The sequence below is a fragment of the Rattus norvegicus genome, chromosome 5 (genome assembly GCF_036323735.1).
Source record: "Rattus norvegicus strain BN/NHsdMcwi chromosome 5, GRCr8, whole genome shotgun sequence".
Taxonomy (NCBI): domain Eukaryota; kingdom Metazoa; phylum Chordata; class Mammalia; order Rodentia; family Muridae; genus Rattus; species Rattus norvegicus.
The window spans coordinates 84,019,184-84,046,069 of NC_086023.1; the positions used below are offsets into that span (position 1 = coordinate 84,019,184).

The window sequence follows — 26,886 nt, forward strand, 5'->3', positions numbered from 1 at the left end:
TCACGGGGCGACATCAGGTAGGTGGACTACAGCAAGCTAGGGAAATTTCTTGTATCTTTTCCAGATGTTATAACATTCTCAGCTTTAGAACTATTGGAAGCTAGTGGTCTTCCACTTTAAGGATACATTCCAACAGTTTTACCTAATAATCGCAAGTCAGAGTCAAAGGTTGGTAATAAGTGCCCATTCAGAGAACTAAAGATAGCTCAAGATAAACTTGATTAAGTGTGTATACCAGGTTTCTATCCTTTCACATTTGAAGTTCTAGGCATTTGGTCAGTCCATAGGATTGCCAGCACAGATAAAATTTCTTCAGAGAACTTCGAGTCACATGTTCTCTGAGCAGGTCTTGGGAGTTCTGGGTGGCTGGATTGGCTCAGGGCTCTAGAATTATCTGAGATAACAACACTGTACTCAGGGTAAAATTGTGTGAGAACTCCTGCATCGCCCAGAAGAGAGTCCAGTTGGAGAATGACTAGCCTGGTTCAGAGTTCCATCTAAACTGATGTCCTGTGGATATAGAACCTTGGACAAGTTGGGGATGGGGGGGGGGTAAATTTGCTTTTCCCATCTTTCTGAGTTCTAGTAATTCATCAAAACAACCCATAATTTTATTTCGAGATAAAGAAACGGAAAAATAAAACAAGGTTAAGAATGCTTCTCAGAAATTAAATCCAGGTTCTGGCAGGTAGAAACTGGTTACTTTGGTCTTTGACCCCTAGGTCTCAGTTTCTTTACCCAAAGTCTGTAGTTTGTAGGCAAGTGTTTAAAGATATTACTGGTTTTGTTTGTTGTCTTATCATCAGTGCAGAGGGTACTCAGCTTGGTGGAATTTCAAATATGAGAGCCTAGTATTTCAGATTCCTTCATATTCCCAACTAGTACTGTGTGTTCATCAGGTTCAAGAGCAGGTATTACCAGTCCCCATCAGGACCTGACCAGTCACTGGGCCACAGAACTGACCATCTGATAAGACTGAATGCAGGCTTTTCCTTGTTTTCTCCCTTTGCTATCCGCCTCCATGCTGTGAGGCAAAGAAAACCTCTTTCCTAAGTGCTGTGTATTCTGTGACTCCACTATGGGATGTGTCACAGGCAGAAAGACCTAGCCTGGGGACCTGCTGCTCTTTGAAGGGAGTGTGCTCGTCTTCCCTACATAAGATTAAAAGAGGCGTCTCTCTGTAAGGTGCCAGAACTTTCTGGAGACTACTACTGAGGGATTAGCATTGACTAACCCTGTTTAGACTCTGAAATAGCGCAGAAAGCTGGATCACACGCTGCAATGGCCTAGGTTTCTGAAGCCATCCCTACCCATTTAGCTGGGCCGCAGGCGCTGGGCCGTGGGCCTACAAGCCCCAGCATGCCTCGGGAGGCGGGGCAAGTTGACAGACAGGCGATTCTACAAATTGGCTATTGCCGTGGGATGTACGCGCTAGCGCATGCGCAGGAGGCAGCGGGCGGGTGGGCTGGCAGCGGTGGACTCGCGTCGGAGCCGCGGGCGGTCAGGTAGGGGGCGGGAAGGAGGGTCTGCGATCAGGGACTGTGGTGGGTCGCGGGGCTCCAAGATTGAATGGCAGAATTTGGGGACTGGATCTGAGTGGCAGGACCGGGTTGGGGAGGGACGGGCTCAGGAGCGATTCGGCGGGGCTGAGATGCAGCTGGGGGAGGGGAGCAAAGGGGCTGAGGAAATTTGCAGTTGCAGCATGTCGGGAGAGAGGTATGAGGTAATGTGGGGGCCATGCGGAGAGACGGGGTGCAGCATGTGTAAGATGCGAGGACCTGAAGTGCCTGGAGGTATCTGGGTGCATACTATCAGAAGCAGAAAGGAATTTGGCAGGCCTGGATGAGATTGGGTGTTGGCGGGCAGAATCTTAAGGGCTTTGAGGAGATCGGTGTAATGGTAGCAAGATCCGAGATCAAAACAGCCAGAGTCTTGGAAGATCCTAAATGCTGAAGAGAAAGGGATTTCTGTAGCGGAATCTGGGAAAGATTGAGGGGTGAGTTCCCAAGGGAATCAGTACCCAGTTAGCAAATCGCAGCAAAGGTTTGAAGGCAACACGTGAGGCAGGACGGGGGCGGGGGTGGGGAGGTTGGAGGTGGCACAGTACAAGATGGGGAATGCAGATGAGGGAAAAGGTTGAAGGAGGCAGAGTCTAAGGTACAGGATTGGAGTTTGGAGCTGCCATACGTGGGTGATAGGAGTGGAAGTTTGAAAATAGATGAAAGGATGTAGGGAGTTTGAAAATAGATGAAAGGATGTACCAGAGGGATGTGGGACACATAAGAGCTATTGGTGAGTTGCAGGGTTGCAACATACACAGTCTAAGAGGTTGAATTCTAGATTTGGGATTTATTGTTGAGAATGGGGTTTGTAAAGGATTGAATGGTGGGGAGTGAATGTTGTAACTAGATTGTACAATTCAAAACCAGGTGAAATTTCTGAGACCACTAAAGGAGGTGTTTGTTTGTTTGTTTGTTTTGTTTCTTGATTTCTGCATAATTGAACCCAGAGGGTGTTCTGAAGACCCAGGGACCTGAAAGTAATTTATAAATAAACTATGCATGAATGAATGGAATTTAGGAGAATGTAGGGGTTTGGAAATAAAGACACTGGTCTTCAGAAATCCTGAAGGAGAGTTTGACATTCTCTGAAGGGCAGAGTCTTCCTCACTTGCTAACTAAAGGCCCTTTAATCCTGAGGCAGACAGGTATTCTCACTAAATCCACTCTGACCACCCCAACTTCCCCACCACAGACTCAACATTATAGGCCTTGGGGAAGAACAATAAACTACCTAGGGGCTTTGCTACTTATCCCTTTCTCTGTACCCCTAAGCCCTCAAAGGTATAAGCCAAAATTATCTTAGATCTGACATCATTTTATAGAAGGTCTATTATAGCACAAAGAGGCAGTGATTCTATGAATGAAGTATTAGAATTGGGCGAGAAACAAAACAGGGTTGGAGCAAGGGAGAGCCTCACATGTACTGAGTATTTAGACTGTATCATTACCTAAAACCATAGTTCTCAGATAGGGTGGTTTTGTTCTGCCAGGAAACATTTGACCATGTCTGGATGGAGGCATTGTCAGTTGTCATAATTGAGGGGTTGTGGGGGTCTACTGATTTCTAGTGAACAACCCCCACAATAAACTGTCACCTAGCCAGAAATGCCAATCATGCCACAAATGAGGGACCTAGCAAGAGAGTCAAGAATTCTGGGTCCAAATCCTGGCTTTTTCTCTTCCTGCTTTGAAATCTTAAGACTTATTTGACCTCTCAATGCACAAGTTTGACCTCTCAATGCACAAGCTCTTCAGAGACCTGCATCCTAGGATTGCTGTACGGACTCAGTGAAATAAATCGGGGTACTTACTGTCTAGTGCCTAGTAAGTGTTAAGAATTTACTACTCTCAAAGATCTATGTGTACTTTCTTCTCATGGCAGTCCTTCTAAATATACTTTCTATGTCCAGTGTGACACATGAAACTAAGGCTTAGGAGATCACTTGTGTAAAGCCACATCACCAAAACTGGCAGAAGTAAACTGCCGTGTAAATTGCCACCACAGAATCTCCCCTCTTGCTTCTTTGCTGCAGTCGTCTTGGTCCTCCCTTTTCAGACTTTCCTAATGAAAAGGAGGCTTGCCCCATATTCAAAAGTGGGGTGACTTTTCTTGATCAGCAGAAGCCCTGGACTTTGTTCTTGCTTTGCTCTTAGACCAGAACCAGTGGGGAGATAGTGCAAGGAGTTTGGAGCTACGAAGCTGAGATAAGAAGACTCTGGCCCAAGGACAGTGCTAGACTGAAGGAGACTGCTCTGAATACCCTCCTTTGTGTATTTTGGTCTCAGGAACAGAAAGGTAGCATTGTCTTTATCAACTCCAAACCTAGCTACATTACAGGAGGCAATTTCCTAGTTAAAATCAGACTGGAGCTGAGGGCAGAACACTTGACTGTGATATCCACACAGATCACTTCTGGAAACACATGATGGAGCAGGTTCAGTTAGCCTTGGAATCAGGTGTTTTACTGCTTGTTTGGTGGTCAAGCACTAGTCAGCCTCTGTCTATAAACAGAGTGAACTCCACTGAGTGCTGACTAGTGTACATTCTCTCCATAAAGCTCACAATGTAAATGTTGCTCTTGATTCCATAAGGTGGGAAGTTAATAGGTAAGTTGCATGACATATCCTGGGCTTCAGAGCCTATGGCTAAGTGGGCATGTGAATCAGAAGTCACAAGTTGGCAAGCCTCCTAAAGTATGCCCCTCCGTATGCAGATGGTGTTACATTTTGAAGACTTCTTCCATTGTGCCTTTCTGATAGGACAGTATGGTTTAAAAGTCATTCCTGGATGAATTTACCCACCTGTTAGCCATATCTTGCCTGCAGGTAACAGTAGTCATATCCTCTATGAAAGTACATGTTTCAAGTGGGCCCTGTTGTGGCATAGTTCACATGTGGGCATCTGAGGGATGACGCTACTACAGTCCATGGTGGTAGAACCTGGACAGGTTACTTTTTTCTGAGTGTTAATTAGGATGTGGACTAACACTTCCTTCACAGAGTTAAGAGAACACATGTGATGTGTAGAAGGTGCCTGGCACTCACTACCCCAGGTGGCAGTTAGAAGATATGGTTTTAGCTATTAGCAGGCATCATAAGTGCCCCCAATCTAAAGTTCACAGACTTGTCTCCCTGGCCAGAGCTAAGGGAATGGTGAGTTTTGTTAGTGAGTGGCCTTTGTGGCACTGAGACCGGTTCACACTTGGTTCAAACTGGGTTAAAGTGCATAAGAAATAAAGCTTGAGTGCTGGCCCAAAAGGGAGTGATTAGTCTCTAAACAAAATAAAAGCACCCACAAACCACATGAGCATATTAATTGTAGAATGTTCCTTCATATCAAATTTTTAGATTTTTTTTTTTTTATATCTCTTTCTAAAAGTTGTCTCCATCCCCATCTTGTCGGGGCTAAACTAGTGGTAAATGCTTAATAAAGACCAGCTTCTTTAATTGTTTAAGGTTCTCCAGGTTTGCTTATGGCCCAATCGCCCAAGGAACAAGATGGGCATAGGAAATAAAGGTGTCTAAAGAATTCCGTTAGATTGAAATCAAGTACTCAAACTTTGGCTCTGCTTGAGATCAAATAGCAATCTCCCAGGAGGCCCTGAGTTTAGATTATTTAACTGGATGTCTAGCGCCTTAGATATCTGCCTTACGACAGGTGCCTGTTCATTTCATATCACAGGCTGGCTGGTGGCTATGGCAAGCAGTAGCAATTGCAGCCACTGCTGCTAATAATAATAAAGGCTCATCTACACAGTTAATTCTGTGCCTAACTTGGTGCTGTCCAAAGTGCTTTAGCTTAGTGTCTTCTCCTCGCCTGTGAGAAGGGATCACCTTAAAAGGCCATTTCATATATAAGCTGAGATGTTAAGTAACCTTTCAGATCTTCACTGTAAGTGGTAGAGCTGGGATCTAAAGCCAGAGTGCTCTGGTCCTGAATGTACTTAATGCTTGTAGCACCATTAGTTTCTAGCCTGTTCCCCTTTGCTGGAGTTCTGCCCTGTGATGTGTGAGTAGCTAGTCTTCCCCTCTTGGTCTCAGTTTCCTCATTTGTAGTACTCTGGGTCACAGCTCACTCTAGCTCTGTGTATTTAGTCTCTGCTAGAAGGGGCCTCAGTAGTTGCTATGTTAATTAAAGTGGTGATTTCATTTACTCCTTGCTTCCTAGCCTAGGTGACCACCTTCTCAACTGAATCCCTCCCAAGTTAACTTGGCCTTTGAGTGATCTTTATGTGCCTTTGCAGCCCATGAAAGGATAATTCTCCATTCCTTTCAAAACTTAGATTACAAACTGAATTGTTTGCTAATACCAGGACTGTTTATGATTCTTAATGCTCTTGATTGCTAACAGAATTAGGTTAAATAGTCACTGTCATCAACTATGTTTAGTCACTGCTTGCCTGCCAGTTATCAGCCTAAGTATCTACATGTATTATCCCTAGTTTTCATGGTAATTTTCTTTTTTTTCTTTTCTTTCTTTCTTTTTTTTTTAAACTAAGAAAATAGGTAGAGAGGCGTTAAAGCATTTGTCAGGCCTAGAATGTCTGAATAACTTGCCAGGCATGGAAAAGTTAAGTAATCTGTCAGGTCTAGAGATATTAGGTAATTTGCTACCCCCCCCCCCCCCGTAAGTGAAGACAGGAAATTTTGTCTTGTTCTGTCTCACCTCAAGGTTTATGTTATTTGCTTACTCTTTGTTCTTTCAACTCCCTAGCTACCTGTTTCACCAACTGGCAAAACTCAGGGGTGTCAAGAGGGGAGAAGGCGGTCTTAGATCTGTGAGAACACATACAACTTTAAGAGATACGGTATCTAGAGTCAGAGATGTGCTGACATCAGGGTGGGCTGTACACTTCAGTCATTGTGTGGAGGGGGTGAGCGAACAAGGTAAATGGAGATAACATAAAATGGAAGGGCAAGACTTGGAGTATAGACTGAACAATGGGAAATGTGTTCAAGGGGTTGTGGAGGCAGCCAAGACTGTAAATGGTGTGTTGACTTTTCATTCTGCTTGGTTACTGATTGTTAATAGATGGGCAGCACATGTGAATGCTTGACATAGTGAGGCAGTTCCTTTCACTGTGATAGTCTTGTCAGGGATGTTGAAATCAAATCGAGCTTCTGTGGGATTCAATCTTGGTATTAATGGGAGTGGTCAGGTATGCCCATCTGGAGGAAAGGCAGGGTCTGCCTGGCTGGTAGGTCTGTCTTAGCCTAAGCTGTGTTCTGGGATGGTAGTACAGAAGTAAGTTCAGGCATTTTTCAGGTCTACACTCCTTCAAAGCCAGAATTTTGAGTGCATGGATTTTTGACATCTTTTTGGAGAACCGAAAAGCTGTAGACTGGAGAAATAGTTTGCAGTTGGATGTGGGCATAGTCAATTAATTTCATAAAACGGATAGCTTACACAGGCAGGAAGCTTTTGAATTGAAAGAAATCTGGGGAAAGAATTTGCTAGTATTTTTACAAATTGGCAGACTTGTTTAACAAGCTGGTCTGCAGTGCCAGCTCCAGGAGGAACAGATGTCCCTGTACAATGTAAGGTAACATGCTCGGGATCCAAACACCAAATGCTGCCCTCAGTCTGTTCTCACAGACGACAGGAGACAGAAGAAAGCTAGTGGTTAGGACTGAGTGGCTCTCGCGTAGATTCTGGGTCAGGGCTTCTATTGGTGTTTCTGTGGGGCTGCCCCATGCCCACAGCATTTGAGAATTGAGCATTTACTGTTGTAATAGCCACAGGAGATCATTTAAAGTTCACGCTGCCCAGTAATTTGTTGTTTTGTCAAGGCATGGATTTGAATTGTAATGGTTGCAAATCAAGAGTATGGGACTGTGTCACCCAGCTAATAAATCAATTTGCTCCACCCTTTTGGCTGGCTCAGCTAGATGATTGTTCATTTTTCAGGGAGAAAAGTATATCTTAAAGGCAGTGTGTCCTAGAGCAGAGATGAAAGCACTCGTTAATAATTACTGAAAGAAAAACCTTGGAAATAATGTTGGGTTAAAAATAAGTAAAGGTACCATGTTTGACCGCTGAGACCTTGAGCTAGTTTTTCTGAACTTCGGTGTTCTCATTGCTAAAGTAGGAGAGTAAATATCTTACCTCATTTCCACAATGAAGATTAAGTGAGAATCAACATGGACAGCATTGGGTAGTGTGTAGTAGGTGCTAGGATACCAGAGCAATTTCCTAGCTGTAGAGGGACTTCCTGGAGGTAAATATGACCTCCCCCCCCCTCCACACACACACAGTGCTTTTCTTCCTTAAGCATATCAGTTCTTTGCCGCTAAGCGCTTGTCCCAGCAAACACATCACAATTAATTCCTATTTTACTTGCACATGAAAGTCATGTTGTCCTCAATATCTGATCATACTCAAATGACCTCTGTGTGCATCTCACAGCTCCTGCTGTCGTCTACAGTTTTAACATAAGGCTAAGACAGAACTAAAGTTCACTTAGGACCTTCCTAGTGCAGATGGCATCCTTCCTGATCCTCATGTAAACCCAGTAAAGATATGCTGTTTCCATTTTACAGATGCCGAATATTAAATCTAGAGAGACCGAGTGTTCTCTGTTCTTCATCCCAATTCACATAACTTTGTGTTTTGTTCTCTGCTTTCTCAGCTTTGTTAAGGCTGCCCCCTTAACAAAGTGTTTCATTCTCCCATCTCATTTCTGTGTCCTTGCAGGCTAAAATGAGTGTTCCAGCCTCTCTGAAATTCAATTTTTCTTTAAGTAAAAATGAGTCTACTTTAGTATCTGTGAGACAGAGTCTGTCCTAACTCACACACCTTTCTATGGTAGAGCAGGATGTGTGTGCTAAAATGTAATGTCTCATTTCTACGTGATGCCAAGACTACCATGGGTGCTAGGTGACGGGGTAGGAAGATGAACAAATGAAAAACTTGTTCCCTCCTTATCTGATGGTTTGCAGATTACTTAAAGGCAGCCATCAGAATTTTCTCTCTTTCTGAGGCCATCAATTCTGTGATGGAATGAAAGGGCTCAGACACTGGACTCACACAGTGGTCTTTGCTTACAATAACTGTATGTGTCACTGCCTCCTAGCTTTTCAAATAGCACCATTTATGAGGAACCTTACTCGGTTGTCAGGCTCCATTACTCTACCTACTGCAGCCCACAGTGTAGACCATCATGTGACTTTCTCTGCTGGTCAGGGTTATTCTGTGCCTTCCTACTTGTATATCATATCATTTAACCCTCCAGTAACCTAGCAACCGTATGAGATAGATGCTGTCATTTCTACTTTATAGATGATAGAGAAACTGACATTTAGGCATTAGGCTCTTCCTTGAATTCTCCCATAACATATTGCTTTAATTGTGTGTGTGTGCACTTGTGCATGTATGTGTGCGTGTGTTGTGTGTGTGTGTGTGTGTGTATGTGTGTGTGTGAGAGAGAGACAGAGAGACGAGAGAGAGAGAGAGAGAGAGAGAGAGAGAGAGAGAGAGAAAGAGAAACTATTGCCTGAGTCATAATGACTGCAATAAAGTGTAGATAGGTAAATGATTAAATGGATGGTTATAGCTATTCTCTAAGTGTTTCTAGACTGGATTAGTCTATGTAAGAATGGAAAAATAAATAATGGTTTGTTTTTCTCTTTAGCAGGAATTTGACACTGGGGCATGAATATTAAGCTATTCGGCTCTAGGCTGTGTTAACAGGAACCCTCTCTAGAAGAGCAATGGCTGCGGCTGCAGCAGCGTCTCACCTGAACCTGGATGCCCTCCGGGAAGTGCTAGAATGTCCCATCTGCATGGAATCCTTCACTGAAGAGCAGCTGCGGCCCAAGCTGCTGCACTGTGGCCATACCATCTGCCGCCAGTGTCTGGAGAAGCTCCTGGCCAGTAGCATCAATGGTGTCCGCTGTCCCTTTTGCAGCAAGATTACTCGCATCACCAGCCTGACCCAGCTGACCGACAACCTGACAGTGCTGAAGATCATTGACACAGCCGGCCTCAGTGAGGCCGTCGGGCTGCTCATGTGCCGAGCCTGTGGCAGGCGGCTGCCTCGGCAGTTCTGCCGAAGCTGTGGTTTGGTGTTGTGTGAACCCTGCCGAGAGGCAGATCACCAACCTCCTGGCCACTGCACACTCCCTGTCAAGGAGGCAGCTGAGGAACGTCGGAGGGACTTTGGGGAGAAGTTGACTCGTCTAAGGGAACTTACTGGAGAGCTGCAAAGGAGGAAGGCAGCTTTAGAGGGTGTCTCTAGAGATCTTCAGGCAAGGTATAAGGCTGTTCTTCAAGAATATGGCCACGAGGAACGCAGGGTCCAGGAAGAGCTAGCCCGCTCTCGGAAGTTCTTCACAGGCTCTTTGGCTGAGGTTGAGAAGTCCAACAGCCAAGTAGTAGAGGAACAGAGCTACCTACTCAACATTGCGGAGGTGCAGGCCGTGTCTCGCTGTGACTACTTTCTAGCCAAGATCAAGCAAGCTGATGTAGCACTCCTGGAGGAGACAGCAGATGAGGAGGAGCCAGAGCTCACTGCAAGCCTACCCCGGGAGCTTACCCTGCAAGATGTGGAGCTTCTTAAAGTAGGACATGTTGGTCCTCTGCAAATTGGCCAGGCTGTTAAGAAGCCCCGGACAGTTAACATGGAAGATTCCTGGGCAGTGGAGGAGGGAGCAGCATCTTCTGCCTCAGCCTCTGTAACCTTTAGAGAGATGGACATGAGCCCTGAAGAAGTAGTTCCCAGCCCTAGGGCTTCACCTGCGAAACAGCGGAGTTCTGAGGCAGCCTCCAGTATCCAACAGTGTCTCTTTCTCAAGAAGATGGGAGCGAAAGGCAGCACTCCAGGCATGTTCAACCTTCCAGTCAGTCTCTATGTGACCAGTCAGAGTGAGGTGCTGGTTGCAGACCGGGGCAACTATCGCATACAAGTGTTCAACCGCAAAGGCTTTTTGAAGGAGATCCGCCGCAGCCCCAGTGGCATTGACAGCTTTGTGCTAAGCTTCCTTGGAGCCGACTTGCCCAATCTCACTCCTCTTTCAGTGGCCATGAACTGCCATGGGCTGATTGGTGTCACTGACAGCTATGACAACTCCCTTAAAGTCTATACCTTGGATGGCCACTGTGTGGCCTGTCACAGGAGCCAGCTGAGCAAACCATGGGGCATCACAGCCCTACCGTCTGGCCAGTTTGTTGTGACTGATGTGGAAGGCGGGAAGCTCTGGTGTTTCACTGTGGACCGAGGAGCTGGAGTAGTCAAATACAGCTGCCTCTGCAGTGCTGTGAGGCCCAAGTTTGTCACCTGTGATGCTGAAGGCACAGTCTATTTCACCCAAGGCTTGGGTCTCAATGTGGAAAACCGACAGAATGAACACCACCTGGAGGGTGGCTTCTCCATCGGCTCTGTGGGCCCCGATGGGCAGCTGGGCCGACAGATCAGCCACTTCTTCTCTGAGAATGAAGATTTCCGCTGCATCGCTGGCATGTGTGTGGATGCTCGGGGTGACCTCATTGTGGCTGATAGCAGCCGCAAGGAAATCCTCCATTTTCCCAAGGGCGGTGGCTACAGCGTCCTTATTCGAGAGGGCCTTACCTGTCCAGTGGGCATCGCCCTCACACCCAAGGGGCAGCTGCTGGTCTTGGACTGTTGGGATCACTGTGTCAAGATCTACAGCTACCATCTGAGAAGATACTCTACCCCTTAGAAGATGAGAAATACCAGTTTCTTCTTTCCCCCCAACCGAGTTTCCTTCCCTTTCCTTCCTTCGTTGTTGATGGTGTCGTAGAGTAGATGTGGCCTGTGTCCTGATTCTAGTAGGGTTGCTCTAGAATTGTGGAAGCTCTAGTTTTCGGTGATTTTGCTTGTTATTCCCCTCTTCCCACCCCCTTCCCCTTCTCTCCTTCTAAATTTAGAGCTTAGAGCTTTAACAGGTACTTTGTCCCACGTAGAATAGATGATGCTCTTAGCAGAAGTTGCTTAGAAGTCAGGCACTTCAAGGCTTTAGTAGAGAGAACCACTTTAGCCCTTTGCCCTTGTGTTTGAACTTTGTATTGGTATAGAGTAGTCATTGATCTTTCCCTTTGGACTCTGAGGTCCCTAGTCTACTGTCCTCTTCCTGTTACAGTGTGCTTCATCTGTGGCTTTAACTCTGGCTGCATTCTGTGTGCATGCTCCAGTGGGATCTGCTCAACCCGTCAGTGATATTATATCTCTGTAGCATGGTGTCTCCTTTGATCACCTTTACCAGTGTGAGACTGTATCATTAAGTGTCACTAAGGTGACACAAAGTCCCTTTGGGAAGCAGGACCTCTTGACTGGGAATTTCTGACAACATAGATTGTCTTCTCTTGCAGATGTGCGAGAGGATGGTTTGACTGACCCTAGTTGGATAGTGTTGAACACTTGAGTCTAGAAATCACTTGCCTTTTAAAGGAGTTTCTAGGTTAGAATTATGCCATAGCCAAGGCAGATGGGAACAGGTAAGCCTTGCTAACATATCCAGCAAACCTGGATATTTTTTAGGGCTCAGAATGTTTCATACTCCTTCCATTGACCTATGCTAAGAGTTTTTGGAAGAATTGGATTATGTGGGCTTCGACCAACAATGCGGGGGAAGGTCGACGTATCCATTTTCATTACGGAAGAACAAACCATTAGGTAGCTAACTCTGTATTTTCTTCAAGTGAGTGCATATTGTTTGACTTTGAGATTTCTTTCTGTTCTATGAAGCATTAAACTAATAAAACTAGTAACTTTCTTCATCACTGATGTTCATATCTTAATTAAATGTGGGCTTTGGGACAGGAGAGTAATAGCGTGTATTATGCCATTGTGCTCATTTATACTGTGTTTTGTTGACAGCAGAGCATTCTGCTTCATTTAAAATGCAGTCCCAAGTACCATTATATAAAGATAAGCAGATCCTCACTCCCATGTGCATTTGAACAGGATCCGTGTAGCATCACCAGCACCCTGTTCAAATTGGGTGTCTACCATATGCTTATGGTAAGCATGGTAGTCTGTAAATGAAGATAGCTACATATGTGTGTTTCAGACTAGAAGTGAGAGTGTGGAATAAAGTTCTGCAGGCCTCCATGTCTGCAAAGTAACCTATCTTGATCTTAGGTGCAGGAGTGATTGCAAGCCAGAGAGCTAAACTATAAGGAACCCCAAATTGTTGATCGGTGGCAGTGTTGGCACAGCTGTCAAAGGATGGGTAAAGAAATAGTGTGATGGTGAACAAGTTCTTCTTGCTTTCGTTGGAGGAGGCTCCATATTTGGATTATGAAATTACATCTGATATTCCAAGTTTATAGAATTGAGAAGAAATTAATCCAATTAAATTATACATTATACAAAATGGCTCAGTCACTTCAAATCATCAGTGGTGGTTCCTAGCAGTCGATCTGTTTTTACTGAGGGTGGGGACCTGGTGGAGGTACTAACAGTGATGGAAACCTTTGTCACACAATGTGAAGTGGCTCACGACTACAGTGCTGCTGGTAAGATAAGAGGGCCAGGAACCCTCCAGTCACCTCCATCTCTACAGCACAGCCTTGCTTTGCCTTTCAAATAAAGCAGGTGTCTGCTGGGCTGAACTAGCTGATTTTCTCTTTTGATATTTCAGGCCATGACGAATAGTTTGCAGCCTTGTTTAAATAAACAGATTGTGGCTCAAAAAAACATTTAATCATAACCGTTGGGTTTCTGTCCTTCAGAGCAGCAGCCGTCTTAGACAAATGAAATGTCACATGCAAGTCTGTCCTGTAAAATCAATTAAGAGCAATGGCTCTAGTTGCAAACTTGGGAGGCGGGCAGTGGGTAGTCCTTACCACAACTTCTTTGCTACTACTGCAAACTTTTAGGAGCTGATAGTACCCTTCCTGAAAGCCATCAAGCTACAAGACTTAACAATTCCATTGTATTAGCTTGTAGACTAGACAATTTGCTTAACAAAGAAAAAAAGAAAAAATAAGGCCTCTGTATATAGGAAAGGTAAAAGAATATGGATGTAAAAACACCTGACCAGGTTCCCAAAGGACTTGCGGAATACGAGCCATTTAGCTGTGCGGGTTTAGATGCGCCAGGCTGCCTGGTGCTGTCAGCTTGTGCCTTCCATCCACATCAAACTGTCTTTCCCCCTCCTTTCATGCTCTCCTGCTTTCATTTGGCCACTGGAGCCTTCCTCAGTGGTTTCCTCCCCCAGCCATAAGTGCCCTAATAGGTTTATCTGCCTGGTCCTCTCTACAGGCTAGTTAATAGTTCTAGTTTTACATAAATTCCCATGTCATTGTTATTTGTCCATGGGGCTGAGCTTTACTGAGGCCGGCATATAGCACTGTGCCTCATTTAAAATATGCCATCACTTCATTATTCATGTTTCTACCTGGTTTCTGAAGCTTCCTAGGGCATCTTCTACATTGGATAAAGAGACATTCCCAGTCAAGCCCTTTGAAAGATTTAGAAGAGAAGCAAGTGACAGTCGATTGCTTGGTCTGACCTTTGTTCTCTTATCATTCTTGGAGAAGTCAGGAAGAGAGGTTCATTTTCATTCCGTTTGGGTTTGTTTAACATCCACTATAGGTTAAGGAAAAATGCAACTATTAATCTTTCTAACTTTTTTGTTATTCTAGCATCTTGTCTAGAGTGTTCGAACTCCCCTGTTCTGCCAGTGTGTCCTCTGCAGACCATATACAGGGTGACTTATAGCAAGAATACAGTTCACTCTTCAAGAATACAGAGCACCACTCCTGTAAATCACAGTGAATTTGGCTTGAATTTTGCAGCGTTGCTGCTGGAAGGCAAGTAATGCTGGAGTGGTCACATGATTTGCATAGTCCCAACTGATGACTTCTTAAGGTTTGGAAGGCAGGTCTAATCTGAGACTCAGATTTTCCCTCCTTATCTGGGCAGGAGGTTGGTTTACAAATGAGGAAATACAGCCCCATAGGGGATTGTATAACAAATCCCAGTCATGAAACGGTGCTTGAAGGAATTTTACAAGCAGGGCAGTGGTAAGACAGAAAGCAGTTAAGCAAAATAGACTGTGAGACTGCAGACTGTAGCTTTATCTTGTCAGTATCAATGCTGATGGAATCCCATCTCAATGCAACCTTAACGAGGCAGTCCTGGGACCAACAGTATTTTCAAGGGGGAAGATCACTGGTTATTTTCAGGCCTGTGTCTTACTTGCAGCTCTATCTCATGTATAACTAGCTGTAGGGCTACAGGTAATCTCAACACATCAGTTTCAGTACACAACAGGCAATTGGGAGAGACTAGTAAATTCCCTTTTAGCTATGACCTTAATGTTTCCCCAACATAAATTGTGCTTGACTTCTCCCCCGGTGTCTTTGCACTTTGCATATTATTTGCTATAATTTTATTGTGTGTTCATGGAAAGTAGAAAACAATGGAAAAAAAAAACCTGAACTTCAAAACCTGCCTCACCTCAGTCCAATTGTTTCGTGCTGCAGTTTGTGTCACTTTGTCTCAGTTATTAGCCAGTTGTAACCCTGCTAAGTTACTGTTTCTCTATCTGATAAAAGGAAGTGACGGTCTGTATTTCAATGGGTGAAGGTTAGGAGAATTAAAAGATAATAATGCCAAGGTATATGTAAAAGTGCCCAATTAAGAAAATAACCTTTATTGTAGAGGGCAAAGACTTCCCTTTTGTGGGAAGTTGATCTGTACTTTTTGTATAAATGCTGACAAGAAATCCAGGCCTGTGTTGGTGAAGCAACCATTTGTTCTATCTGGCCTAGCTTCTTAATTAAAAAACCTGTTGGCCCAAGAGTGGCTTGCTGGAACAGCAAAGCAGAACTCATTCATTCACAGTACCTTGTCTCACTTGCAAAGCTTCATAGATCCTAGTCTAATTTCAGTTTAAAAAAAAAAAAAAAAAGGTAACATCTTAACTCAGATAGATGGATTCGGGCAGTCAGGATATTAAATGACAATCTATAGTCATATGTAAGTGCACGGAAGAACACATTTTAACTTAGAATCATGCGTTTTGCTATTCTTCAGCTAGCCTGAAATGAGTTTCCCTTCAGTCTAGTAGTCATTGAATCCTTAAAGCCTCAAATCACATTCTAAGGAGGGAGTGTTAAGACATGGTTATATCCTGGACTTTAGAAGAGGGATATGTGTCACTTGGTCCTGTTTCCAGCTTAGTAGCTCTGTGACCACTCACAGAGCCTGGCAGTCACACTTTCTTCCTATGTCCCGTAATGGTTCTGGTTCCCACTTCCCGGGACAATTGTAAAGACATGGTAGGTATAATGTGGCAAGTCTACATACAGGGCACTGCTGAAATCATATGTGAACTGGATAATGGACCTGAACGCTACTGTCATTTGTGTCACAAGGATGATAGGAATTGGTGAAGAAACAATCTCAACCCCAGCACCAAAGGAAAATTTAGTGACTCACAGAAATCCGAGCGGAAAGACAGGAGCAGTTTGTAATGTCAAATGCATGGGCTTTTGTCTTCTGTACTATTGAAATCAGAAGTTCCCTCTAGTGATTTACTGTTTACTTGGTTATAACTATGACAACATTGCATATTTTCAAAAATAATAGGGCCTGAGATAATATTTATTCACCCGCCTGCTCATTAAACACAAGAGACATCTACCGTATTATCAGCAATAGTTGTATGAATAATGAGTGCAAAGACAGATCAATCATGAGCCTCCCAGTCAGTTAGCTTGTAGTCTAGCTGCCAAAACAGAATAATGTAAACCGTACAAACTCTGAAGGCTAAGATGAATGGTATAAGGCGAAGTATTCCAAGGGCTACCGCAAAAATGCTGGCTGAGGGACTCTGTTAAAGTGCCTTCTAAGTATGGCTGACGCTACAGACAAAAGCGGATTGTTAAAGGGAAGAGTGGGATTGTACTAACAAAACCAGAGCAGGATGAGAAACCCACAGATCTCAAGAAGTCCACGTGCCCTGTAACTATCAAGGGTTCGTTATCCAGGGCTCAGCTTCACCGGTCATTGAGCATTTGAGGCTCAGCAAGGCTGCGTTTCTCATCAGAATCTTGGAGTCTCCTTGGTGGAGAGCAAAAATACAGTTAGCTGGACTCTCTGATTAGGTATTGTCCCCTAAATTATGTTTCTGCCATGAACTAGCGTGAAACCACTTCTCAAAAGCATAGACCAAAAGGAGCCTTGTACTCTTTGTAGTAGAGTTTCCATCTTTTTTTTTTTTTTTAATTTTTGCTGGAAGTTTTGCAATTCACTATTGCTTTTGCCCTGTAACTAGACATACTGGTAGGAAATCTCAATTGTTTTTCCTTGTCCTTCCTACCTCCAAGCTACTAAAGGCAAGTTGGTCTGATTGGCCTTCTCAAGCTATTCTTGGACCATCTAGGAGTACTGGTTCCCTCCAGAAAGACTCGGATAATAAACATTTTATGTCTATTTCATGTGAGAATGATACTATTGACTTATTGACTTCAACATTAGAAATAAGTTTGTGGTTTTAAAAGAAAAAGAGTCTACTTTGTAGGAATGGCTATAGCCGTTGACACAGCAAGCTGGGAGGTGAGGCAGTCACTACTATTAGGGGCTTCTCGGAGTTTAGTTCTGCTCGCTAACTGGTCCTGGAAGGATAGCACGCCCTTTGTCACCTTTGCTGTGCTGACTGGCTGCATTTGCCAACCATCAACCCATCATAGATGTACTCGACTAGGTTGGAAGATTTGATGGCCAGTTAGGAACAAAACACTAATTCTGCTCATAATGTATCAAACCTGAGCTGTTAACTGACACTGAGACTCAAAGAATGACTCTTAGCCTGCCACTTTCCTCAGTTGTCGTTAACAGGCATTAACTCCATTCTGTACAACACTCACAGGAAATTATATAGCCTGTGCATATTGGAGCCTGTAAGTCACTGATGTAGAGGAAAGCTGTATAGAATATGATAGCCCATAGTCCTAAAAGCAAATGGGTCCAGATGACTGCATAGAATGTACAACTGTGATTTCTCAGAGTCAGCGCTGAAGTTTGAAACCCATATATCAGATCTACTTGGAGAAGACGTACTCCCAATGCATCCATAGCACCCGTGCAGTGTGGCCAATGGATGAATTAAAAACTGACTTAAGCCAGGCATCCTTAAGCCTTTTTAGGTAGCTATTGTAGTCAGGAGATCTTGGTTCTGCTGATAACAGATCTCAGACTAGAAGAAGAAACATAAGGAAGTTAGCTAGGACTCCCCACCCAGTTAAAGCCAACAATTGCGCAAACACTTTAATACAGAAGGACAGACAACAGCAATAAAAGAAACAAGTCCATAATTTGACCCAGTTGGAACTGCACACTTTACTAAAATGATTTATATAGACACACATAAACAAGATTAAAGCTGCTAATTGGTTTTTGTATCTCTACAACCAACCTTGCAAATTAACTTTTAATGATTGCTAAAATGGGCAAAATTTTGTGTCCTTAATTGTGGGACTCAAAGTATAGCTATATCTGAGAATTCCCCTAAATTTAAACAGGATGCCCCATAATCTCAGGGCATCTACTGAGAACATTTCAGGACATGTAAGGAAGAAAACTGGGTATATCTCATTTCAGTGAACAAAAATACTGTCTTGACTAAATTTCTCATCACCCACAGCACCCATAACCCTAACTATCCCATAGTGGGCATAGACATGTTGGCCTAATGAGTAATAAAGTACAATTAAATCTTGAATGGTAAGCAGTTACCTTGCCAAAATGGGACCACATGGACTTGCCCATCCTCCTGTTAAGTAAAATGGTTAATGTGGCCTGGTTTAAATGAAAAGAAGGCCTTTGAGGTTTGAAACCATATACCAGACCTACTTAGAGAAGAATTATTATCCCCACAGCTTCACCACCTAATGGCTCAATTTCCACTGTTTTCAAATCTACATGTAACAAATGGCTCCTCCCAGCGGACTGTTGTGATCTTAATATCTAAATGCTGAGGGTACACCTGTTAAGGGTACCATGGTAATTATTGTCAATATTACTAACTCTATCTGATTACCAACTGGTAAATAAATACTTTACATTTTTAGGTTTGAAAAGGGAAGGTTAGGTTTCTGTGCCTGTTTTAACAGCCTAAGCCAGTTTGCCCTTACCTTCAATGGACACAGTACCCTTTTACTGGAATACCTGTGGGGAGGGTAAATCGTGACTATGCCCTCACCCAGTCTTTGTTTATACATCCCAACTATATTCATCTTCAGGAGCATGGTGATGACATCAAATGATCACATCACTCTCCAAAAGATTCATGTGACACATTCAATGAGGGCAAGCAAATATTCACCAAAAAAAAAAAAAATCATCAAGGGAGATGGATCACTGAATCACACATGATAAAAAGTATTGCTGTGGTACATCTACACAATGGAATATTACTCAGCTATCAAAAACAATGACTTTATGAAATTCGTAGGCAAATGGTTGAAACTGGAAAATATCATCCTGAGTGAGCTAACCCAATCACAGAAAGACATAAATGGTATGCACTCATTGATAAGTGGCTATTAGCCCAAATGCTTGAATTACCCTAGATCCCTAGAACAAGCGAAACTCAAGACGGATGATCAAAATGTGAATGCTTCACTCCTTCTTTAAAAGGGGAACAAGAATACCCTTGGCAGGGAAGAGAGAGGCAAAGATTAAAACAGAGACTGAAGGAACACCCATTCAGAGCCTGCCCCACATGTGGCCCATACATATACAGCCACCCAATTAGACAAGATGGATGAAGCAAAGAAGTGCAGACCGACAGGAGCCGGATGTAGATCGCTCCTGAGAGACACAGCCAGAATACAGCAAATACAGAGGCGAATGCCAGCAGCAAACCACTGAACTGAGAATAGGCCCCCATTGAAGGAATCAGAGAAAGAACTGGAAGAGCTTGAAGGGGCTCGAGACCCCATATGTACAACAATGCCAAGCAACCAGAGCTTCCAGGGACTAAGCCACTACCTAAAGACTATACATGGACTGACCCTGGACTCTGACCTCATAGGTAGCAATGAATATCCTAGTAAGAGCACCAGTGGAAGGGGAAGCCCTGGGTCCTGCTAAGACTGAACCCCCAGTGAACTAGACTGTTGGGGGGAGGGCGGCAATGGGGGGAGGGTTGGGAGGGGAACACCCATAAGGAAGGGGAGGGGGGAGGGAGATGTTTGCCCGGAAACCGAGAAAGGGAATAACACTCGAAATGTATATAAGAAATACTCATGTTAATAAAAAAAAAAGTATTGCTGTGTGTGTGTGTGTGTGTGTGTGTGTGTGTAGAGATGGCTCATCAGTAAAGTAGCACTAACTGCAGGTGTGTGTGTGTGTGTGTGTGTGTGTGTGTGTGTGTGTGTGTGTGAAGAGATGGCTCATCAGTTAAGTAGCACTAACTGCTCTTCCAGAGGTCCTGAGTTTAATTCCCAGCAACCACATGGTGGCTCAGAACCATCCTTAACAGGGATCTGATGCCCTCTTTTGGTGTGTCTGAAGACAGCTACAGTGTACTCATATAAAAAGAAATAAATAAACCTTTAAAAAAAAGATTAAAAAAAAACCAGAAACCTTATTGCCACATCAGTCAACTTCCTGAAAATTGTAACTTCTGAAGACAACATATCTCACTCGGTGTTTTACTTATTACATTTGTCTAGTGCCTCACAAATGGGCCTCACCTTAACTGGCCTTCTGTGCAACAAGAAGCTCTAGAATTGTAATATAGTCTTCCATGTCAATGCTTTGGAATTTCTTAGGCCTCTGAAGGTCTATGGATCATAGCTGTAAGTCATCTCTTTACAACTGATAACTCCTTAGCTCCATGCTTTCTGCTATTATAGTAAAACCACTGCCTACATACTGGGCAGTTCTAGCATGGGTTGGATGCCATGGGATCTGAGTCTGAGACTTAACTACGTTATACTGCCTTTCAAACTTCGGGCAATAGAAACAGCATCCAAAAGCTTAGTGAAAGATGTTTGCTATACGATAGAGGAATATGGCATAGTCCATATGTTGTAGAAGGTTTCCTCTAGTCCTCCCTTGCTGGGACCTTTTTACTGGTGAACGTTGTTTCATTCCCAGACCCTTGGAAAGCTATTCCTTGAACTTAACTGAATTAACAACAGAGCATGTTTATATACTTCTTAAATGGTGTGCACCGGCATGATAAGCAATGAAGCTTGTTGGAAAGCTGCTAGGTTTTAGGCCTGAGCTGGAATGTTCCTAACAGCAGAATACAACCCAGGAATAGGCACACGTGGTTTTTTAAGCACCGGGTACCCTTGTCTGCAATCCGCCTCACTGTCCCAGGTCTACATACTCTTGGAACACTGCTAGTGATCTGTTCATTTGCTGTACCAATGGCAGCAAATGCAGGTCCTTACCTATGACTACCTCTTTAGAGAACAACACTGAATTGCCTTCCGTAATGGAAATGAGAGCTACACACATACACCATCTATGTAAAGGCATTCTTCACTCTGTCTAGCAGTCCAGACATGACTATCAGTGACAATGCACTCATTTCCCCTCTCATAGTTGACCTCTTGTAAAAGTACTCACGGTCAGATTCACGATGCAGTCCTCATAGACGGCCACAACTGTTACTTAAGCAAGTTCAAATTCCATTTAACACTGCATATTTTACCCATCAAATGTTGGGAGTAGATTACAATAAGATCCTGAATCTACCTTTGATAAAAATTTCAGAAAGCTCCTCAAGCCCTCTGTCCCTCTTCTCTTCAGACTCCCAGATGGGCAAACTGATAAAAAAGCATAAGTGTTTCCACCTTGGCTGCCAGAGCAGAGTTCAAGCTAGGTAAGTTCCACACAAGCTATGGGACCAAGTTCAGCCCCATTCTACACCCTACACTTTGCATCACCGCAACTGCATAAAAGCCAAACTGGCTGAACAATGAGGACGCCAATGTGCATGCCACAGTGGGTGGGGAAAAGCGTGGGAGGCTTCACTTTTACATAAGGAACTACAGGCAACTGATTAAAGCTGGGGGGCAGGACACATACATCCTTGCAATAAGATTTGATGAAAAAGAGGCCAAGAATTTAAGGGAGGACACGGAGAAATTCTGCAACACCCCTCATGTTAAAAATATTGGAGAGATCAGAAATTCAAGGCTCTTAATAATAATAGATAAACATAATAAATATAAACAAAGCGATATACAGCAAACCATCTACCAGTATCAAATTAAATGGAGAGATACTTGAAGCAGTCCCACTTAAATCAGGGACAAGACAAGGCTGCCCACTCTCTGTATCAATTCAATATAGTACTTGAAGTTCCAACTAGAGTAATAAGACAACAAAAGATCAAAGGTGATTCAAATTGGAAAAGAAGAAGTCAAGGTATCACTGTTTGCGAAGTTAAGGAAACAACACCCTTCACACTAGCCACAAACAGTGTAAAATATCTTGTTGTAACTCTTATCAAGCAAGTGAAAGATCTGTACAAGAAGAACTTCAAATCACTGGAAAAGAAAATCAAAGAAGACCTCAGAAGATGGAAAGATCTATCATACTCATGAATTGGTAGGATTAGCATTGAAAAAATGGCCATCCTACCAAAGGCGATCTCCAGATTCAACACAATCCCCATCAGAATTCCAACACAGTTCTTCCCAAACATGGGAAGAGCAATTCTCAATTTCATATGGGAAAACAAAGTACCCAAGATAGTGTAAACAATTCTTAACAATAAAAGAACTTATGGGGGAATCACCATCCCTGACCTCAAGTTGAACTACAGAGCACTAGTAGTAAAAAGCATATGGTATTGGTACAGAGGCAGACAGATTGAACAGTGGAATAGAATTGAGGACCCGGAAATAAGCCCATACACTTATGGAAACTTGATCTTCAACAAAGAAGACAAAAATATTCAATGGAAAAAAGAAAGCATCTTCAATAAATGGTGCTGGTCTAACTAGCAATCTGTATGTAGAAAAATGAAAATAGATACATATTTGTCACCTTGCACAAAGCTCCAGTCCAAGTGGATCAAGGATCTGAGCATGAAACCAGACACACTGAATTAAATAGAAGAGAAAAGTGGGAAAGAGCCTCGAACTCACTGGCACAGGGGGAAATTTCCTAAACAGAACGCCAATGGCTCAGGCTCTAAGATCAACAATTGATAAATCAGACCTCAAAAAACTGAAAAGCATCTGTAAGGCAAAAGACACAGTCAATAGGACAAATTGGCAACCCTACATCCAATAGAGGGCTAATATAAAAACACAAAAACAAAAACAACAACAAACAAACCAAAACTCCAAACCTCCAAAAAACAAAATAACTCAATTTAAAAATGGGGTATAGAGATAAATAGAATCTCAACCATAGAATCTCAAATGGCCAAGAAGCACTGAAAGAAATGTTCAACATCCTTATTCATCAGGGAGATGCAAATCAAAACAGCCCTGAGATTCTGCCTTATACCCAATCAGAATGGCTAAGATCAAAAACTCAGGTGATGGCAGATTTTAACAAGGATGTGGGAAAAGAGTAACACTCCTCCATTGCTGGTGGGATTGCAAGCTTGTACAACCACTCTGAAAATCAATCCGGTGGTTCCTCAAAAAATTGGACATAGTTCTACCTGAAGACCTAGCTATATCACTCCTGGGCATATACCCAAAATGAGCTCCAACATATAACAAGCACACATATTCCACTATGTTGATAACAGCCTTGTTTATAATAACCAGTAGCTGGAAACAACCAAGATGTCCCTCAATGGAAGAATGGATACAGAAAATGGTACATTTACACAATGGAATACTACTACTCAGCTATTTAAAATGATGACTTCATGAATTTTGCAGGCAAATGGGTGTAACCAGAAAATATAATACTGAGTGATGTAACCCACACACAAAGGGACATAAATAGTGTATACTCATTGATAAGTGGCTATTAGTCCCAAAGCTCAGAATACCCATGATATAACTCACAGACTATGTGAAGCTTAAAAAGAAGGAAGGCCAAAGTTTAGATGAGTCAGTCCCACTTAGAAGGGGGAACAAAATAATCCCAAAAATAGAGGGAGGGAGGGTCCTTGGTGGAAGAAAGAAGGGGGAGTGAAAACGGGGTGGGGGAAGTTCAGGTATGGGAAAAGACAGTAGAGGAGTCCAGAGGGTCAGGAGATGAATAGAAATATGTAGCAGTAGGGATAGTGAACGGGGAGGAAGGGAGAACCACAAGAAAGTCCCAGAGCCTAGGGATTTGAGAGGCTCCCAGGACCCAGTGGGGATGACATTAGCAGAAATACCCAACAGAGGGGAGATAGAACCTGTAGAGACCACCTCCAGTAGATAGGCATGACCCTCAGTTGAGGGAAAGGGCCACTTACCCATCTCAGTTATCCAGAATTGGTACTGTCTAAAGAAAACGCAGAGACAAAAAAAAAAAAAAAGCCAACGATGACACAAAGGTCATCCAGAGACCACCCTACCTTGGGATCTACAAACTAAAGAGTTTATGTGGGTGGGTCCATGTCTCCTGCTACATATATAGCAGAGGACTGCCTTATCTGGCATCAACGAGAGGGAAGGCACTTGGTCCTGTGGAGGCTTGTTGCCCCGGTGAAGGGGAATGCTAGAGTAGTGAGGCTGGACTGGGTGGGTGGTTGGGGAAGTGCTTTCTTAGAGAAAATGGAGATAGGGGAATGGGATTGGGGGTTGCTGAGGGGAGATGGCGAAGGGGGACAACATTTGAAATGCACATAAATAAAATAATCAAATAAATAAATGGGAGAGTATTCTGGAGGGTTTGGAGAGAGAAGGGGATAAGAAAAGAATCTTGTAATTAAAATACAATCACAAAAATGAACAACAAGCTAAACTAGTTTCCTTTCCTGTCCTCTGAAGCTGAACCTGCCCCCTCAGGTTTTCCTCAAAAGCTTCATTATATAAGCAATACATCATTTCATATCCTGCAACGTGTAAGTTTTACCACAAGCCTCAATATTATTTGGTGTGTGGGGGGTACACTCCCTACTTCACAGAGACAACAAAGCTTCAGAGTTGAATATTGAAAATGACTTCATAATATGATATATGAGAATGTGGTTAAGTTTAATTTCAGAGCAGCCGCATGTGGAATGGCATTCAATATTGAAACTTAAAAATACTAAACCTATAAATCTCTTAAGCCTCGGGATGTGAAAGTTGTTTGACTTGCTTAATGATTCTATAAAGACATCAGGGATAAAGTTAAATGGCATGGCTTGAGGGATACAGATGGATAGGATCCACACATCCTCTCACCTGATCCGGGACTTAGAAGCTGGATCTAGAAGAGTAAGCTTGCGCTAATTGATACATTGCAAAAAAGGTCATAGAATGAGGAATGGATGTACCAGAGCCAGTCAGAGACAGTAATTGCAAGTGAAATGAAGAAAAAAAAATAAATCAAACAAAACCCTTCCATTCTACTCCAAGGACAAGAGCCGTGATACCCTTTTTCTCTCATCAATGATTTCCAGCCATTTGGTATGGAGACTCTTCTTAAATATCTTATAATGCTTTGTGCAAATAAAACTAAGCCCAAACGAAACAGCAGAAGCAGCCTTTCTGGATGCAATAAAGACTATATAAATAAAATGTCACAAACAATATAGAGTCTGGTGGAGGAGTAGCTCCCCAGAGGAACAAACTGCAAAGAGGAACTTAACTTTTATTCTGGGAGATATTGTCTTCTGTGATTTCATCATCTTTTGTAACTGGGTCCCAGTTCTCTAATTTTCAGCTCTTAGCCTTCTCCACGGTGGATTGGTGTATAGCTAATTGTCTTTTAGTTTTGCCAATTTTATAGTCTTAGTAGCCCAGACTCAGCATGCTCAAGCTGACTTCAGCTCTACCAGATCTAATGCTCATTCCTCACTCCACCTAAGGAGCACCAGTAGCCATTCAGGCTGCAGAGCCTGGAGGCCTGGAACCTCCTCTAGCCATTTCATTAGCTCTTACCATCCACTTCCCGTGATTCATAAAGGCCTTATTTGCTAAAGCTTGCACACAGTTTGAGTCGGTCCCTGCACCGAGTATCCGTTATGATTGCAGGTTTAGTTTTCAAAGCTTGGGAGAAGTGAAGCCTTTAGTAAGTGACCTAGGTGGTATGGCCTCAGGTTATTGGAAGAATGCTGCAGAAGGCAGTTTTTAATGAGGCTCCTTACTAATTTTCTGGAGATAATTGTTATTTTTTTTTAAAAAGGCTGTATCTGGTCTCATGTGGTCCTCTCATTTCCGATTTGTGATGTAACTTCTTGCTCCAGGGTAAGCACCTACCACTTCTAGTCACATCTCATCTCTCTGAACACCAACACAAAGATTCCTAATTGATTTGAGGACTTTGAAACTCCAAAACCACGAGGTAAATAAACTTCTTTTCTATGTAGCTTGGGTCATATATTTTTACCATTATGCAAACTGAATATTTTTTCACATCCATTTATACTTTTCTTTAGCCTCAGGGCAAGCGAACAATATGCTACTCTTGTTTCTGAGCTTGGGACACTACTGTAGCTTCCTAGATTAGATCTTCATTCTCTCTGACTTGTTTCACTTTAGGGAATCATCTCCACTATGAAGTAACTGAGGAAGTCTGGATTCCTTTGTGTTGATGCAAAGTCACAGAGGAAGAGAATAATGCTCAAGAATGCAGTTTTAACGGTATGGTATGGTCTAGATGCTGTGTCACTGAAGCTGCTCCGAGTCAAGAGAGAAAATTAGAAACATGGCCTCTTGAATTTCCTCTCAACCTAGTAAGGAAAGGGAGTTAGTTATCTACCATCTGAGTTAAAACCTCTTCCTTTGAGAAAGTTCGCTGTTCTTAATATGTTACTTCCCTCTACGTTTAGAATATTTTCTTAAATATTAATTATTTTTATGCACCAAATGTTAGGGTTTCTTTCAGCATCGATCTCACAAAGAAAGAGGCTTCTATAATTCTGGGCATCCAAGAAAAGGGAGAGACACTCTGGACCTTGAGAACAGGGCTCTGAGGAGGGAAGCTTGAGGCCAGGGATAGCACGCCAGGTGAATACTAAAATCCATGCCAACTCAGTGGGTCATGCCGGTTTCTAAGACCTGGCTGACAGTCTGCCCTCTGTCCCCAAATGAAGGTGATATTAAACCCAGCTACCTAGTATCATGTGGCTTGAAATCACACAGATCTGATTCCCCCTTTTACTCTCCTCGACTAAATATTTTGATTTATTGCAGAAAGAACTGCTTCCCAGTAAGAGCACTTTCTGAAGCACTCCTGGTGACTATGTAAATGATGAAAATGCTGAGGCCAGAAAACACAGAGAA

At 43.1% G+C, this 26,886-nt stretch overlaps 2 protein-coding genes across 7 annotated transcripts in view; one reads left to right on the forward strand and one right to left on the reverse strand.

Annotated features, from left to right (window-relative positions):
• The window catches only part of Astn2 (astrotactin 2), a 986,452-nt gene that overhangs the window by 246,196 nt on the left and 713,370 nt on the right, over positions 1-26,886 (reverse strand). The gene's annotated exons all lie outside the window — the stretch shown is intronic.
• Positions 1,421-12,300, forward strand: Trim32 (tripartite motif-containing 32). 2 transcript variants are annotated; one of them, XM_006238270.5, is made up of 2 exons: positions 1,421-1,505; positions 9,197-12,300. In XM_006238270.5, exon 2 carries the CDS (start codon positions 9,273-9,275, stop codon positions 11,238-11,240), a length of 1,968 nt encoding a protein of 655 aa, XP_006238332.1. In that variant the 5' UTR covers positions 1,421-1,505; positions 9,197-9,272; the 3' UTR covers positions 11,241-12,300. The 2 variants fall into 2 exon arrangements, with proteins under 2 accessions (XP_006238332.1, NP_001012103.1); NM_001012103.1 differs by having other exon boundaries at positions 1,449-1,505; positions 9,194-12,300.

Bases quoted from the DNA above. Each gene is read 5' to 3' on its own strand.
- Trim32 (XM_006238270.5), top strand. From the start codon at position 9,273: ATGGCTGCGGCTGCAGCAGCGTCTCACCTGAACCTGGATGCCCTCCGG.